The sequence below is a fragment of the Ranitomeya variabilis genome, chromosome 2 (genome assembly GCF_051348905.1).
Source record: "Ranitomeya variabilis isolate aRanVar5 chromosome 2, aRanVar5.hap1, whole genome shotgun sequence".
NCBI lineage: Eukaryota > Metazoa > Chordata > Amphibia > Anura > Dendrobatidae > Ranitomeya > Ranitomeya variabilis.
The window spans coordinates 840,856,903-840,874,180 of NC_135233.1; the positions used below are offsets into that span (position 1 = coordinate 840,856,903).

The following is a 17,278-nucleotide window of genomic DNA, read 5'->3' on the forward strand; positions in this document are numbered from 1 at the left end:
GGTTGCTTTGATAGAAGCCTTCAGCTTGTCTGCATTGTTGGGTCTGGTGTCTCATCTTCCTCTTGACCAGAGGTGTCAAACTGCATTCCTCGAGGGCCGCAAACAGGTCATGTTTTCAGGATTTCCTTGTATTGCACAGGTGATAATTTAATCACCTGCACAGAATGATTCCAGCACCTTGTGTAATGCTAAGGAAATCTTGAAAACACTCATGGTTTGCGGCCCTCGAGGAATGCAGTTTGACACCTCTGCTCTTGACAATACCCAATAGATCAGGCGAGTTTGATGGCTAATCAAGCACAGTGCTACTGTTGTTTGTAAACCAGGTATTGGTACTTGTGGCAGTGTGGACAGGTGCTAGTGTTGCTAGAGAATGAAATTTCCATCTCCAAAAAGCTTGTCGGCAGAGGAAAGCATGAAGTGCTCGAAAATATCCTGGTAGACGGTTGCGCTGACTTTGGTCTTGATAAAACACAGTGGACCTACACCAGCAGATGACATGGCTCCCCAAACCATCACTGATTGTAGAAACTTCACACTAGACCTCAAGCAGCTGGGATTGTGTGCCTCTACTCTCTTCCTCCAGACTCTGGGACCTTGATTTCCAAATGAAATGAAAATTTACTTTCATCTGAAAACAGCACCTTGGACCACTGAGCAACAGTCCAGTTCGCTTTCTCCTTGGCCCAGGTAAGACGCTTCTGGCGTTGTCTATTGGTCATGAGTGGCTTGACACAAGGAATGTGACACTTGTAGCCCATGTCCTGGGTGTGTGTGTGTGTGTGTTGGCTCATGAAGCAATAACTCCAGCAGCAGTCCACTCCTAGTAAATCTCCCCCCAAATTTTGAATGGCCTTTTCTTAATCCTTTCAAGACTGCGGTTATCCTGGTTGCTTGTGCACCTTTTTCTACCACACCTTTTCCTTCCACTCAACTATCCATTAATATGCTTGGATACAGCACTCTGAACAGCCAGAAATGACCTTTTGTGGGTTACCCTCCTTTGCGGAGTGTGTCAGTGACTGCCTTCTGGACATCTGTCAAGTAAGCAGTCTTCCCCATGATTGTGGAGCCTACTGAAACAGACTAAGGGACCTTTTAAAATGCTTAGAAAGCCTTTGCAGGTGTTTTTTTGTTAATCATTCTAATTTACTGAGATAACTTTTGGGTTTTCATTGGAAGCCATAATCATCAACATTAACAGAAATAAACACTTGAAATAGATCACTGTTTGTAGTGACTCTACGCCGTGTTTCAAATTATTATGCAAATTATATTTTTCTTGGATTTTTCTAAATGGTCGGTGCAAATGACAGTCAGTCTAATAAAAGTCATCACCCGTTAGAGTATACATTGAATTTTACTGAAGAAACCTCCCAATGATAACAGTATAATCTCCAAAATAAATAAAAACTCAAAATGCACTGTTCCAAACTATTAGGCACAGTAGAATTTCTAAACATTTGATATGTTTTAAAGAACTGAAAATGCTCATTTGTGGAATTTGCAGCATTAGGAGGTCACATTCACTGAACAAAAAAAGCTATTTAACTCCAAAACATCCTAACAGGCCCAATTACATGTTAACATAGGAACCCTTTTTTGATATCACCTTCACAATTCTTGCATCAATTGAACTTGCGAGTTTTTGAAGAGTTTCTGCTTCTGTTTGTATTTCTTTGCATGAAGTCAGAATAGCCTCCCAGAGCTGCTGTTTTGATGTGAACTGTCTCCCACCCTCATAGATATTTTGCTTGATGATACTCCAAAGGTTCTCTATAGGGTTAAGGTCAGGGGATAATGGTGGCTACACCATGAGTTTATCTCCTTTTATGCCCATAGCAGCCAATGACTCAGAGGTATTCTTTGCAGCATGAGATGGTGCACTGTCATGCATGAAGATGATTTTGCTCCATGGAAGAAAGTGGTCAGTCAGAAACGCTATATACTTTGCAGAGGTCATTTTCACACCTTCAGGAACCTTAAAGGGCCCTAAAAGCTGTTTCCCTGTGATTCTGGCCCACAACATGACTCCTCCACCTGCTGATGTTGCAGCATTGTAGGGACATGGTGGTCATCCACCAACCATCCACTACTCCATCCATCTGGACCATCCAGGGTTGCTCGACACTCATCAGTAAACAAGACTGTTTGAAAATTAGTCTTCATGTATGTCTGAGCCACTGCTACCGTTTCTGCTTGTGAACACTGTTTAGGGGTGGCCGAATAGTAGGTTTATGCACCACAGCAAGCCTTTGAAGGATCCTACACCTTGAGGTTCAAGCGATTCCAGAGGCACCAGCAGCTTCAAATAACTGTTTGCTGCTTTGCAATGGTATTTTGGCAGCTCCTCTCTTAATCCAATGAATTTGTCTGGCAGAAACCTTCCTCATTATGCCTTTATCTGCATGAACTCTGTCTGTGCTCTGTTTCAGTCAGAAATCTCTTCACAGTATGATGATCACTCTTAAGTTTTCGTGAAATATCTAATGTTTTCATACCTTGTCCAAGGCATTGCACTATTTAACGCTTTTCAGCAGCAGAGAGATCCTTTTAATTTCCCATATTGCTTGAAACCTGTGGCCTGCTTAATATTGTGGAACACCATTTTTAAGTAGTTTTCCTTTAATTAGAATCACCTGGAAAACTAATTATCATGTGTTTAAGATTGATTTCAGTGATCCATTGAGCCCTGAGACACAATACCATCCATGAGTTTATTTGAAAAACAAAACAAATCTTTATGACACTCAAATCCAATTTGCATAATAATTTGGAACACGGTGTATATAATATGAGTTTCACTTTATGTATTGAAAAACGGAAATAAATTCACTTTTTGATGATATTCCAATTTTGTGAGAAGCACCTGTAAAACATGTAGAGACTTACCAGTGAAAGCTATTTCTTTATTGGAGTTTATCAGTTTATCATCAATCCAAGGAAGAGACATTACATTGCCATATGACAGTCTTGTAACTACAAATATTTAATTAGCTAATTAAAAATCAATTTTAGAATATTCTGGATTATAGGTAAGTCTAAGAACAATAAGTAAAAGAACAGAACCTTCTGAAACAAAACTCAGAATAAAAGTGTATTAACTGGCTCTCTCTGATCAGAGGTCCACTTCCCATGTTGTGGTAGGTGACTGCTTTCAGCCGGTGCTGGGTAGAACAGGCAGGCAATTGGCAACTACCTGTCTTAAATCTTTTACTATGAGCCAAAAAACTAATATAATCCTTGATAACCCCCTTTAAGCCTGGTCCACATTTCTACTATCTTGTATATTTTTCTTGATCAGCAAGTGCAATAAATAGCTGGAGAAAAAAATAGCGCAATAATAGTGTCTTATCTGGTTGATAACTATCAGAAATTGTATCAATACATGCTGACCTGATCCAGAGTTGAAAAGCTGCTGCCGATCCACGGACGATTTCACCAGAAGAGCAAATAAAACATGGAAAGTTTGTGGTCCATATCCGCGCTGCCAGCTTGTCAAGAAACGCTGGATGCCAGAAGTATTATAAAATAACAGTTTCTTCTATTTTTCTACGCGTTTCACAGTGTAACCGACTTCTTCAGGAAATAAAACAAATACTGTATATAAATAGTTCTTCTGAAGAAGTGGGTTACACTTTGAAAACGCGTAGAAAAATAATAGAAACAGATATTTTATAATACTTCTGGCGTCCGGCGTTTCTTCACAAGCTGGCAGGGCGGATATGGACCACAAACGTTCCATGTTTTATGTGCTCTTGATCAGAAGGATCAGATCTGCATATTGAAAAAGATAAACATCTCCTTAGAGCTCATGAATGCGTCCATGGAACTCTGTCAAATACACGGACTGTACATAGAAATATATGAAGTCAGGAGACCCATAGCCAGTCCATGTATTGTGATCCAAGAGCCAAGGACGTCTGCAGAAGCCCTTAGAAGATATAAGGTTTTACTTCTGCTGAGACCCAATTCTTTTAATCAAAAAAGTTGTATGCAAAAAAACAGATCTTCTCTCAGTAACCTGCAATAGGACACCAAGTAATTGGAGCCAGGCATAAGGAATAAACATATGTGAGTGAGGGTAAACACACAGCTCTCGTGTTCTTACCATAATCTGTAATTTGGGAAAGCTGGATAGGAGCATCCAAAAGAACCTGTGCTTGTGACGGGACCTGGTGATTCCTAGAGTACACGGGAGCAATGCAATACTGTTATAAGAAAAGGAAACCCGTGCAGGACTTCACTTCAGTCCTCTATCTAGGGCATATTCACACAAATGTACACAGGACTGCACTGCACACTGGCTCATTAAAGGGAACCTGTCACCCCCAAAATCGAAGATGAGCTACGCCCACCGGCATCAGGGGCTTATCTACAGCATTCTGTAATGCTCTAGATAAGCCCCCGATGCATCCTGAAATATGAGAAAAAGAGGTTAGATTATACTCACCCAGGGGCGGTCCGATCCGATGGGCGTCGCGGTCCGGGACCTCCAATCTTCTTACGATGACGTCCTCTTCCTGTCTTCACGCTGCGGCTCCGGCGTACGCTGCAGTGTGAAGACAGGAAGAGGACGTCATCGTAAGAAGATTGGAGGTCCCGGACCGCGACGCCCATCGGTTCGGACCGCCCCTGGGTGAGTATAATCTAACCTCTTTTTCTCATCTTTCAGGTTACATCAGGGGCTTATCTACAGCATTACAGAATGCTGTAGATAAGCCCCTGATGCCGGTGGGCTTAGCTCATCTTCGATTTTGGGGGTGACAGGTTCCCTTTAAAGTCAACCGGCCGATTCCCACGTGTGATTTTCTCTACAGACTGGTAGTCCGTTCATAGAAAGTCACAACATGCAACACTTTAGTGCGGGTTTCAGAGGAGTCTTCTCCAGGGTCTTTGAAAATCAACAGCTCTAAGCACAAAACTGATACAAATTTGTCTATTTTTCATTTCAGAGTTTTGTGTTGCCTTTGCATGTATGGAAAACCACCGGTATTCATATGCTACAGAAGCTATACACTACTTGGACAACCCCTTCTCATATCCCACGCTTGGTCCCAATAAAATAATAAAGCTTATACTCACCTCCCGTGCCGGTGCTGTTCCCACGGTGTTGGCACTCACTCTCTCCGGGGGTCCCATGCTGCTGTTGTGACACATGACCCCCGCCGCCCAATCAGCGCTGGCATCACTGTTTCCGTCTTCATACGAATTGAACATGAAGAAAAATTCAGATCATCTGCAGCCCGGACTTCCTCATCATGCTCAATTTGTCCGAAGGCGGGGATAGTGATGCCAGCGCCGGGGTCACGCGTCACAAGTACTGCATGGGAGCCCCGGCGACAGCGAATGCCAACACCGCAGGAATGGTACCAACATGGGAGGCGAGTATAGACTTTTATATTATATCAGAATCAAACATTTATGTTCAATTTGTTTGTATTAATCAATTTTGAAAATACTAAAAAAAATAACATACGAACAAATATATTATGATCAGGTAAGTCACGCAGGACTTAAAAATTGTAATGATAATATTCATGCGGAAATATAAACAGGTCACTCAACATTGCAGCTGCAAGAAAGAAACTACCTAAATTTTAATATCAGCAAATGAAAAACTAATCTGAAAATTCCAACATAGAGGTTAGAAAGAGAAAGAGAAGAGAAAAATAGGGATTTTTGTGTGTACTCACCGTAAAATCCTTTTCTCCGAGCCACTCATTGGGGGACACAGGACCATGGGTGTTATGCTGCTGTCACTAGGAGGCTGACACTAAGCTGAGACAAAAAAAGGTTAGCTCCTCCCCTGCAGTATACACCCTCGTGCTGGCTTCCAGAGACCCAGTTCAGTGCAAAAAGCAGTAGGAGAATAACAACATATCATGTAACAGTAGAGTACAACATGTCAAAGAAAGTTAAAAAAAACCGAAAAAGGTAAAGAGCCGAACAGGCTAACAGGGTGGGTACTGTGTCCCCCAATGAGTGGCTCGGAGAAAAGGATTTTACGGTGAGTACACACAAAAATCCCTATTTCTCCATCGCCACATTGGGGGACACAGGACCATGGGACGTCCCAAAGCAGTCCCTGGGAGGGAAACAATACAACCAAATAACTCCGTGTACCATTTGACTTACAAATGCGCGACGGCCGCTTGCAGAACACGTCTGCCAAGGGCCGCGTCCGCAGAGGAATGAATGTGGACATTGTAGTGCTTTGTGAAAGTATGCAGGCTGGACCACGTTGCGGCCTTGCAAACCTGCTCCGCCGTTGCCTGGTGCCGGATGGCCCAGGAAGCACCCATCGACCGAGTGGAGTGTGCTCTAATCCCCGCCGGGAAAGATCTGCCCCTGACCCGATAGGATTCCTGGATAGAAGATTGAATCCATCTGGCTATCGTGGCTTTAGACGCAGCCAAACCCTTTCTGTGACCCTCCGGGAGAACGAAAAGGGAGTCTGATTTTCTGAAATGAGCCGTTCTGGAAATGTACCTCCTAAGGGCCCGTACCACATCCAGGGTATGAAGGGCTTTTTCAACCCTGTGTTTTGGCTGCGGGCAAAAAGAGGGAAGAATGATGTCCTCGTTAAGGTGAAAAGAGGACACCACCTTAGGGAGAAAATCCGGAGATGGACGAAGGACTACCTTGTCCTGGTGGAAGGCAAGAAAAGGAGCTCGGCAGGATAAAGCGGCCAATTCTGAGACCCGTCTGATAGATGTTACGGCCACAAGGAAGGCAACCTTCCAGGAGAGGACCGTAAGCGGAATGTCCTGAAGAGGCTCAAAAGGAGGTTCCTGAAGAGCCCCCAGAACCAAGTTGAGATCCCAGGTCTCTAACGGCATCCTGTAGGGGGGTACCACATGGGAGACCCCCTGAATGAAAGTCTTGACTTGAAGGTTGGCAGCGATCCTACGTTGGAATAACACGGATAACGCTGAGATCTGACCTTTGAGGGAACTCAGCGCCAAGCCGGAGTCCAAACCGGACTGAAGGAAATCCAAAATGCAAGGAATAGGGAAAACGAGCAGAGGGCGACCTCGGAGCCTGCACCACGAGAAGAAGGTTTTCCAGGTGCGGTGGTAGATAGAAGCGGAAGACGACTTGCGAGCGCTTATCATGGTGGGAATGACCTGCTGAGAGAAACCAGCTCGAGTTAGAATCCAGGTTTCAACAGCCACACCGTTAAACGTAGGGCCCCTGAGCTCTGGTGGCAGATCGGCCCTTGACGAAGCAGATCTGGGCGGTCTGGTAACTGCCAGGGGACGTCGGCTACGAGCTGAACGAGCTCCGCGTACCAAGCGCGACGTGGCCAATCCGGCGCGACCAGAATGACCGGAACCCCCTCCGTCTTGATCTTCCGGATCACCTTCGGCAGTAAGGGAAGTGGAGGAAACACGAACGGGAGTTGGAACTGACGCCACGGGGATATCAGCGCGTCCACTCCGATAGCCTGGGGATCCCGAGAACGTGCAATGAAATTGTGAACCTTGGCGTTAAATCTGGACGCCATCAGATCCACGTCCGGGGTCCCCCAGCGAAGGCAGATCTGTTCCAAAAACCTCCGGATGGAGTTCCCACTCCCCCGAGGCAAGGCCCTGACAGCTTAGAAAGTCCGCCGCCCAGTTTTCGACGCCCGGAATGTGCACCGCGGAAATGGTGGAATGGTTGGCTTCGGCCCAACGAAGAATGTGGGAGACTTCCAGCATCGCCACCCTGCTGCGGCAACCCCCCTGGTGGTTTATGTATGCCACCGCTGTGACATTGTCCGATTGGACTCGGATTGGGTGACCCGCGAGCAGGGCGTGAAAACGTCTCAGGGCGAGTCTGATCGCCCGAATCTCCAGGATGTTTATAGGGAGCCTCGACTCCCGAAGAGTCCAACGACCCTGGGTAGAGTGGTGAAGTAACACCGCACCCCAGCCGAGAAGACTGGCGTCGGTAGTTACCACTAACCAGCGGATCGGGAGAAAAGGCTTCCCCTGGAGGAGAGATGGACCCAGGGTCCACCATAACAGGGATTGTCTGATCCGCGGAGACAAAGGGCATGGACGATCGAGGGATGTCCCAGTTGTCCAGCAGAGCCTGTTGCAAGGGGCGGAGATGGAGTTGAGCAAAAGGAACCGCTTCCATTGCGGCTACCATTTTGCCCAGGATCTTCATGGCGAACCGAATGGGTCACGGACGAGGATGGCAGAGCGTCCGAGCTCCAAGCTGAAGCTCTCGGGCCTTGGACCGAGGGAGCAAGACCAGTCCCCTTGAGGTGTCCAGGATCATTCCCAGAAAGGATATCCGACGGGCAGGAACGGGGGAGGACTTGTCCCAGTTGATCAACCAGCCTAGGCGCGAAAGAGAATCCAAGGTAATATGGACGCTTGCCTCGCAGGCCTGATAGACGACCTCCTCATAAAAGGTCCGTCTTAAGTAAGGCAACACGACCACTCCGCGAGAGTGAAGAATGGCCATGACGGCCGCCGTGACCTTCGTGAATACCCTGGGCGCCGTGGCAAGACCGAAGGGTAATACCGTGAATTGGAAATGGTCCTCTAGGATGGCAAAGCGGAGGAACCTTTGATGTAACGGGAATATTGGGATATGAAGATAGGCATCCTTGATGTCTATTGATGCCAGGTATTCCCCTCTCTCCATCGAGATGACAGACCGGAGCGATTCCATCCTGAAGTGCCGTACCTTTACGCACTTGTTCAGGAGCTTCAGGTCCAAAATGGGGCGCACTGTCCCGTCCTTTTTTGGCACGACGAAGAGGTTTGAGCAATAACCTCTGAACCTCTCGTGTTCCGGAACCGGAACAATGACCCCGCACTGGCGGAGGGAATGAATGGCGCAAAGAAGGGCGCGAGACTGAGCCCCTGAACTGGGGACACGAGAGGGAAAAAAACGAGCTGGAGGGGAGGCAGAGAACTCTATTTTGTAGCCAGACGACACCAGATCCCTGACCCATTCTTCGTGGATGACGGAGAGCCAGACTTGCTGAAAAAGAAGTAGACGTCCGCCTACTTTGGTGGTATCGACTGGAACAGTTCCCGAGTTATTGCGAAGGGAATCTGGCAGGCCTGGACCCTCTGGTTCTGGGTTTCCTAGGCTTTCCTCGCCAGGACTGATTCGGCCTAAAAGAGGGACGAACATCTCTGTCTGAGCGAGCGGATCGGTCCGATCTGGAAGGGGCGGCAGGATTGGACCAGGCTGGACTGCTACGAAAGGGCCGAAAGCGAAAATGTGGTTGGCACTGGAAGGCAGTCTTGGGCCTCTGTTGGGGAAGGAACTTGCTCTTTCCCCTTGTAGCGTCGGAGATAAGCTGGTCTAGCTTTTCTCCAAAAAGACGCCCGCTCTGAAAAGGGAGAGAAATCAGAGACTTTTTAGAGGAGGAATCTGCGCGCCACTCTCTGAGCCAAATAGCTTTTCTGATGGTGATGGCGTTAGAAGCCGCCGATGCTGCACAGTTCGCTGCATCGAGAGATGCGTACATCACGTAATCACAGGCCATGGCAATCTGTTTGGCAAGGTCCGCCACCTCAGACGGAAGTTCCTGTTCCTGAATGGATTTTGGAAGGGCATCTGGCCAGGAAACCATTGCCTTGGCCACCCAAGCCACGGCGAAGGAAGGAGAAAGAGAAGAACCTGAGGCTTCGTACACTGAGCGAGCTAGGGAATCTAGCTGGCGCTCTGTGGGATTCTTAATTGAAGCGCCATCTGGAACGGATAAGAGTTTTGGAAGCTAGGCGCGAAACCGGAGGATCTACTAATGGGGATTCCGTCCAGTCTTTAACAAGATCTGCGGAAAAGGGATACTTCGATTCCAGGGCCTTTTTGCCCGAGAAACGCTTATCCGGACGCTCCCTGTGTCGCCTGACTATATCCAGGAAATCTGGGTGAGAGGCGAACGTCTTATGGGAACGCTTGGCTCTAGTAAAGGAGACTGAGTGGTCCGGAGCAGGATTAGGGTTATCGTCCACTTTAAGGGCGTGATTGACTGCCTCAATGAGGGAGTCAACTGTAGATCTAAACTCCGGAGCATCCGGGTCTAAGGATACATCAGACTCATATTCAGAGTCGTGAACGCTACGAACCCCTAAAGAGGGTGAGCGAGAGGTGGAGCCGCCAGAAGCTGAGTGGCGTGGTGAGTGCTCAGGAGAGGTAGAGCGGATCCGTTTTCTGGATGACCGCGCCTCTTTCCGGAGAGAGCGGCCCCTGCTGGCCGATGATTCCCCTGTAATGGAGGGATCTCTTAACCCGAGAAAGGGATTGCCCCGCTCCCCAGGGGGTTCTGAATGGATTTGATAGCATTGGCTAAAAAGTCCACGGACTGAGACAGTGAAGCGACCCACGCAGGGGGACTAGATACGCCGGGGTCGGTGGCGGTGGAGGGCTCCTGGGCACTTGGGGCATCGCAGGCTGAGCAGAGGGGGGAAATCTGAGGCCGAGGAAGTGGAGCCTGGCAGGTGGTACACGCAGAAAAAAGGTAGTATGCACCTTTGAGGAGGTTTTAGATCTTGTCTGGGACATGGTGTACCCTAATGTAAGATAGACTGCAGGGTCTATAATAAGGAAGCGAGGGCGGCGCTGCAGGGGAGAACCTGACGTGGTCTCCTTACCCGAGGTCCTGTGTCCCGCAGAGGGAGAGAGAGAGAGCGGTGGTGCTGGCGACAGCCGGCGTTCACAGCGCTGCAAGTGGGAGAAGCTGCAGCTGGGAGAGCTGGAGCTGCGGCGTGCAGGGGAAAATCCAAGATGGCCGCCAAGATTAGAAGAGAGGAAGTCTCGCAGAGGAGCAAGAAGCGCCGGGACCGGGGGGCGGCGCTGCCGAATGATGCGAAAAAAGGGGCGGAGCCTATCGGGAGAACGGCCTGAGCTAGGCCAAAGCCGGGGGCTAAATTTGCGGCTTCGGCCCAGCGCGCAGCGGCTGAACGCCGGAGGCTATGGGGCCCGGAAAAAAAAGTGCCGCTGCTAAGGAGCCCTCCGGACCGCAGCAGGCGACCCCCCCCTTCCCCCCGAGGCACTTACCCCGATAGAGGGTGGAGCGCAGAGACTGCAGCACACAGAATCCTGGTGAGCTGTGCCCGGGGCGATTAGGACGGTGCAGGGATTGGGGAGCCTCCAACCACCATCCCCTGAAAGGGGGGTGGAGAGGAACCGTCCGCCACCATCCATCAACCGCGTATTCAGTGGTGATGCAGTGGGGGCTGCACGGACGCCACAACATAAGGTGCCTCTGAACAGCCGAGGGTGAGACCTGGTGGTCAGGGCAGATGTCCGGCAATAAGGCCTGGCTGCAGAAGAGGGGACTGGAGGTGACACTCCAGTGCTCGTCTGTAAAATAGGGGGGAGATCGGTCCCTTGAAGGGGCCCGACGCTCCTAGAATCAGCTCAGGCAGCGGCATCCCACGTCGCAGGAGAGGATACGGAGAGGTGAAACTCCCGTGCTCGCCTGTTGTTGGTTTGGGGGAGATCGGAACATGAAAGAATCCGTCGCCCCCTTCGTCCGGATTAAAAAGGTTTAAATCCAGTGTGCCTCCTACGGACACTAAGCTTGAACTGGGTCTCTGGAAGCCAGCACGAGGGTGTATACTGCAGGGGAGGAGCTAACCTTTTTTTGTCTCAGCTTAGTGTCAGCCTCCTAGTGACAGCAGCATAACACCCATGGTCCTGTGTCCCCCAATGTGGCGATGGAGAAAAATAAAATAAATAAATAAATTTTTTTAGTGAGGGTGAGAGGATTAGAAGGGAGAAGAGGGATGAAAGAAGGGGAGGGGGAATGACAGGGAGAAGGGATATGGAAAAAGGGAATGAGGGGAAGATGAAGGAAGTGAGGCGACAATCTTGAGGTAAGCACACAGCACCAATCCAGATACACTTGATGAGAGAATGACCCATCTACTGGAATAATTTATAAAAATCCACTGAGTCCTGAAAACAGGATCCAGTCACTCCACAATTTCCTAAAACTATCACCGCGTCCAGAGCTTTCGGCTGTGAGTGCTTCCATCCTATAAATTATTAACAATCTCGGCAAACCATTCCGACATTAGGGTAGTGTGGGTTGCTTTCCAATGTCTTGGAATCACTGAACGTGCTGCAGTTAAATAAAATCAGAGACTATCTTTCTTTTGAGAACCAACTTGAAGAGGGAAAAATAAAAAGAAGAGCAATCTTAGGGCTGAACTTCAAACTCCTACCAGTAACCAAAGAGAAATTTGAAAAAAGCCTTTCCCCAAAATGGCCTATTTCTACTGCAATCCCACCATATGTGTATCATATTACCTCTATCTCTTCCACATCGGGGGTCAAACATTTAGATCAAGAAGAGTTTGTCCACTACTAGGGCTTTAATATAAGCATTTGGAAGACCCCACAATAGCAGGCATCTTGTTTTCTTGCGATAAAATGCAGTCCTGTCTTGTGTAAATGACCACAATAACCAGAAGTCTAATAGGACTATTTGACATCTCATTTACACAGCATTGTCCCAGTAAGCGATGGGTCACACGATTGTATTGCAGCTATATTTTCGTGTTTGTATTACAGCCACCATCTAGGCCTCATCACGGATCTCATGAGCCGAATTTACAGCATCATAGTGTGAGATAACGCTCACTGCATGTGCTGGGGGACACTCGCTTAGCACGGGATAAACGCAGACAGGCACGGTTTTCCTCACAAGTTCAACTGGGTTTATTTACTCCATAAACCCCAGTGGCACAAAACACAAAGTAACAGCCTTCGTAGTATGGCAAAACAAAGTAACAGTGTTCATAGCATGGCTCTGGCGATCAGGACTGTACCCATACACTCTAGGTAGAGTCCAATATTCAGGCTCACTCTGGAGCCCAACACACACAGTCTGGATTACCTGCAGGCACACAGTCAGTTCCAGACCCACCGAAGGACGTTAGCTTCCCCCACACAGTAGCCGTCACCGGCTCTGCAGATCCCTGGCCTCACCTCGTGCTCTTCAGGGATCGGTCAACACACAGGACCTCCAAACACAGAGGCCACTCAGGATCACGGCCTCACCCAATGCTCTTCAGGGATCCGGTCCACACTCTGGACCTCCCAACACCCAGACCTCCTCTCACAGGACCTTCTAGCTAAGAACCATTCAGGTCCATACACAGGAACCATTTGACCCACACCCTGGTCACATTACATACTAGTAACCACTCCCATAGGTGTGTGGTGTGTGTGTGTGTGTGTCTAGTTCGTCCCACCCAGCTCTCAGAACTAGCCCTGCCAGCCTCCCTCTAAAACAACACAATTACGTGTGGGACTACAGGGCCCAGAGCATCCTTACTTCAGGCTTGCAGCGCAGAGTATCTTCCTCTGCGACACATACCGGCCCAATCACAATAATGCCGGATTTTGTCTCATCACCATAGTTATGCCTGCGACTGCCATGCATTCCTATGGCCTCAATACGCCTCGGTGTGTATTCTGGGGAGACCATGCAGCGCCCCCTATCTGTAACAGGGGTCACTGCATCACAATACGCAAATATTGTATATATGGGTCACTGAGACCCATGTTTACTACAATTCCAGCCATAGTACAAGAAAATATAGCGGCAGAATTAGCTGTTCGTTGTGCTTTTTTCCAAAGACTAAAGCCACGTGCACACGTTCAGTATTTGGGCAGTATTTTACCTCAGTATGTGTAAGCCAGAATCAGAAGTGAGTGATAAATAGAGAAGTGGTGACGTATTTCGATTATACTTTTTCTCTGATTGTTCCTTCTCCTGGTTTTGGCTTACAAATACGGAGGTAAAATACTGACAAAATACTCAAATGTGTGAATATGACCTCAGAGAAAAAGAGTGTGATAGCTCACAGAGGACAGGGACAAAGTTGGACCTTGAGAATCTTCAAACACTACAGAATGTACGTGTCACTTCAAAGACTCCACATCTATAAAGCAAAGGATGGTAGTTGCTGGATCTGCACTAACTAAATGGTTCCCCATCTTATGATCAATGAGAGTGAAGGGGAAATAAAATACTCTTGAATTTAGTATGGAATACTTTACAGCTTTATTATCCCCTTTCACACTGGAGCCCATTTTCGTTTTCTACTCCCCTTCTTCCCAGAGCCATAGCTCTTTTTTTTCTGTTCACATAGACATACGAGGGCTTGTTTTTTGAGGGACAAGTTGTACTTTTGAATGACATTATTCATTGTACCATACTGTGTACTCAAAAACAGGAAAAAAAATTCCAAGCCTGGTGATATTGTGAAAAAAAACCCCTGCAATTTTAACTTTCTTTTTTGGAATTGTTTTCATGGTGTACATTTTGTGGTAAAAATGACCATGCAATATGATTCTCCTCATCAATCCGATTATGGCGATACCCAACATGTCCAGTTTTATTATTTTACTAGTGAAAATAAAATCTGAAATTTGAAAAAAACATATATATATATATTTATTTTTGGTCCGATGCAGCTGTGTGTTAGCTTATTTCTTGTAGGGTGAGACAACATTTTTATTAGTACCATTTTGGGACAGATGTGACTCTTTGATCGCTTATAGCATTTTTTGTGGAATTGAGCGACAAAAAAAATAAAAAATGTCATTTTGGCGTTCTTAAATTTTTTCCGTTTATGGGGTTTACCATAATTGGTTTTATCTTTATTTTTTTTTTATATCTTTATGTTCACTGGGAGGAAATACCGTATAAACCAAGATTTTCAGCCCATTTTTTTAGGCTAAAAGTGCCCTTCTAGGCTTATACTCGAGTCCTTGTCCCAGGGGGTCTCCGGGGGAGGGGGACCGGTGGCTGTCACATCATACTCACCTGCTCCCGGCACGGTCCCTGCTTCTCAGATTGTCTCTGATGTCGGCAGCTTGTTCCTGTGTTCAGCGGTCATGTGGTACCGCTCATTAAAGCAATGAATATGCACGAGACTCCACTCCCATAGGGGTGGAGCGCATATTCAGTAAGTTAATGAGCGGTACCACGTGACCGCTGAACACAGGAACAAGCTGCCAGCGCCAGAGACCATCGCATCGGAGAAGCAAGGACGCCAGGAGGGGGTGAGTATGACGGAGAAGGGTGAGCCATGCGATATTCACCTGTCCCTGTTCCACCGCCGGGCTCCATCTTCCGCATCCTCTGGCTGTGACATTCAGGTCAGAGGGCGTGATGACGTGTTTAGTGAGTGCCCTCTGCCTAAACAGTCACTGCAGAGAGCCAGAAGACACAGCGGCGGAACGGGGACAGGTGAATATCACAAGTGCCGGGGGCCTTAGCGACGAGAGGCGAGTATGTCATTTTTTTTTTTTTATCGCAGCAGCATATGGGACATAATATGCTATGGAGCATCTTATGGGGCCATCAACCTTTGTGCAGCATTATATGGGGCATAATCTATGGAGCATCTTATGGGGCCATCAACCTTTGTGCAGCATTATATGGGGCATAATCTATGGAGCACCTTATGGGGCCATCAACCTTTGTGCAGCATTATATGGGGCATAATCTATGGAGCATCTTATGGGGCCATCATTAACCTTTTATGCGGCATTATATGGGGCATATTTTAATATGGAGCATCTTATGGGGCCCATCATGAACTGTATGGAGCATTATATGGGGCTCCTGATTCAATATGGATATTCAAAAACACTTAACCCCTTAAACCCCAAGGGTGGTTTGCACGTTAATGACCGAGCCAATTTTTAAAATTCTGACCACTGTCCCTTTATGAGGTTACAACTCTGGAACGCTTCAACTCATCCTGATGATTCTCACATTGTTTTCTCGTGACATATTGTACTTCATGATAGTGGTAAAATTTCTTTGATATTACCTGCGTTTATTTGTGGAAAAAAAAGGAAATCTGGAGAAAATGTTGCAATTTTCCAACTTTGAATCTTTATGCCCTTAAATCACAGAGATAGGTCACACAAAATACTTAATAAGTAACATTTCCCACATGCTTACTTTACATCAGCACAATTTTGGAACCAAAATGTTTTTTTGTTAGGGGGTTAAAAGTTGACCAGCAATTTCTCATTTTTACAACATCATTTTTTTTTTAGGGACTACATCACATTTGAAGTCACTTTGAGGGGTCTATGTGATAGAAAATACCCAAGTGTGACACCATTCTAAAAACTGCACATCTCAAAGGTGCTCAAAACCACATTCAAGAAGTTGATTAACCCTTCAGGTGTTTCACAGGAATTTTTGGAATGTTTTGAAAAAAAATGAACATTTAACTTTTTCACAAAAAATTTACTTCAGCTCCAATTTGTTTTATTTTACCAAAGGTAACAGGAGAAATTGGACCCCAAAAGTTGTTGTGCAATTTGTCCTGAGTACGCTGATACCCCATATGTGGGGGTAAACCACTGTTTGGGTGCATGGCAGAGCTTGGAAGGGAAGGAGCGCCGTTTGACTTTTCAATGCAAAATTGACTGGAATTGAGATGGGACGCCATGTCGAGTTTGGAGAGCCCCTGATGTGCCTAAACATTGAAACCCCCCCTACAAGTGACACCATTTTGGAAATTAGACCCCCTAAGGAAGTTATCTAGATGTGTGGTGAGCACTTTAACCCACCGAGTGCTTCACATAAGTTTATAATGTAAAGAAGTAAAAATAAAAATTATTTTTTTTTCCACAAAAATTATTTTTTAGCCCCCAGTTTTCTATTTTCCCAAGGGTAACAGGAGAAAATGGACAACAAAAGTTGTTGTCCAATTTGTTTTGAGTACGCAGATACCCCATATGTGGGGGGGGGGAATCACCGTTTGGGCGCATGGCAGAGCTCGGAAGGTAAGGACCTCCGTTTGGAATGCAGACTTAGATAGAATGGTCTGCAGGCGTCACGTTGCGTTTGCAGAGCCCCTGATGTACCTAAACAGTAGAAACCCCCCACAGGTGACCCCATATTGGAAACTAGACCCCGAAGGAACTTATTTAGATGTGTGGTAAGAACTTTGAACCCCAAGTGTTTCACTACAGTTTATAACACAGAGCCGTGAAAATAAAAAATCTTTTTTTTTTTCCACAAAAATTATTTTATGCGAGCGGTTTTGTATTTTCCCAAGGGTAACAGGAGAAATTGGACCCCAAAAGTTGTTGTCCAATTTGTCCTGAGTACGCTGATACCCCATATGTTGGGGTAAACCCCTGTTTGGGCGCACGGGAGAGCTCGGAAGGGAAGGAGCACTGTTTTAGCTTTTCAACGCAGAATTGGCTGGAATTGAGATCGGACGCCATGTCGCGTTTGGAGAGCCCCTGATGTGCCGAAACAGTGGAAACCCCC

The 17,278-nt window shown here is 46.9% G+C and overlaps 1 protein-coding gene across 1 annotated transcript in view; it reads right to left on the reverse strand.

Annotated features, from left to right (window-relative positions):
* Positions 1–17,278, reverse strand: part of ABCF3 (ATP binding cassette subfamily F member 3) — a 65,953-nt gene that overhangs the window by 36,656 nt on the left and 12,019 nt on the right. The window contains exon 3 of the mRNA XM_077290135.1: positions 4,112–4,185. Coding sequence (XP_077146250.1) covers positions 4,112–4,185 — 74 coding nt within the window. The remainder of the gene's footprint in view (positions 1–4,111; positions 4,186–17,278) is intronic.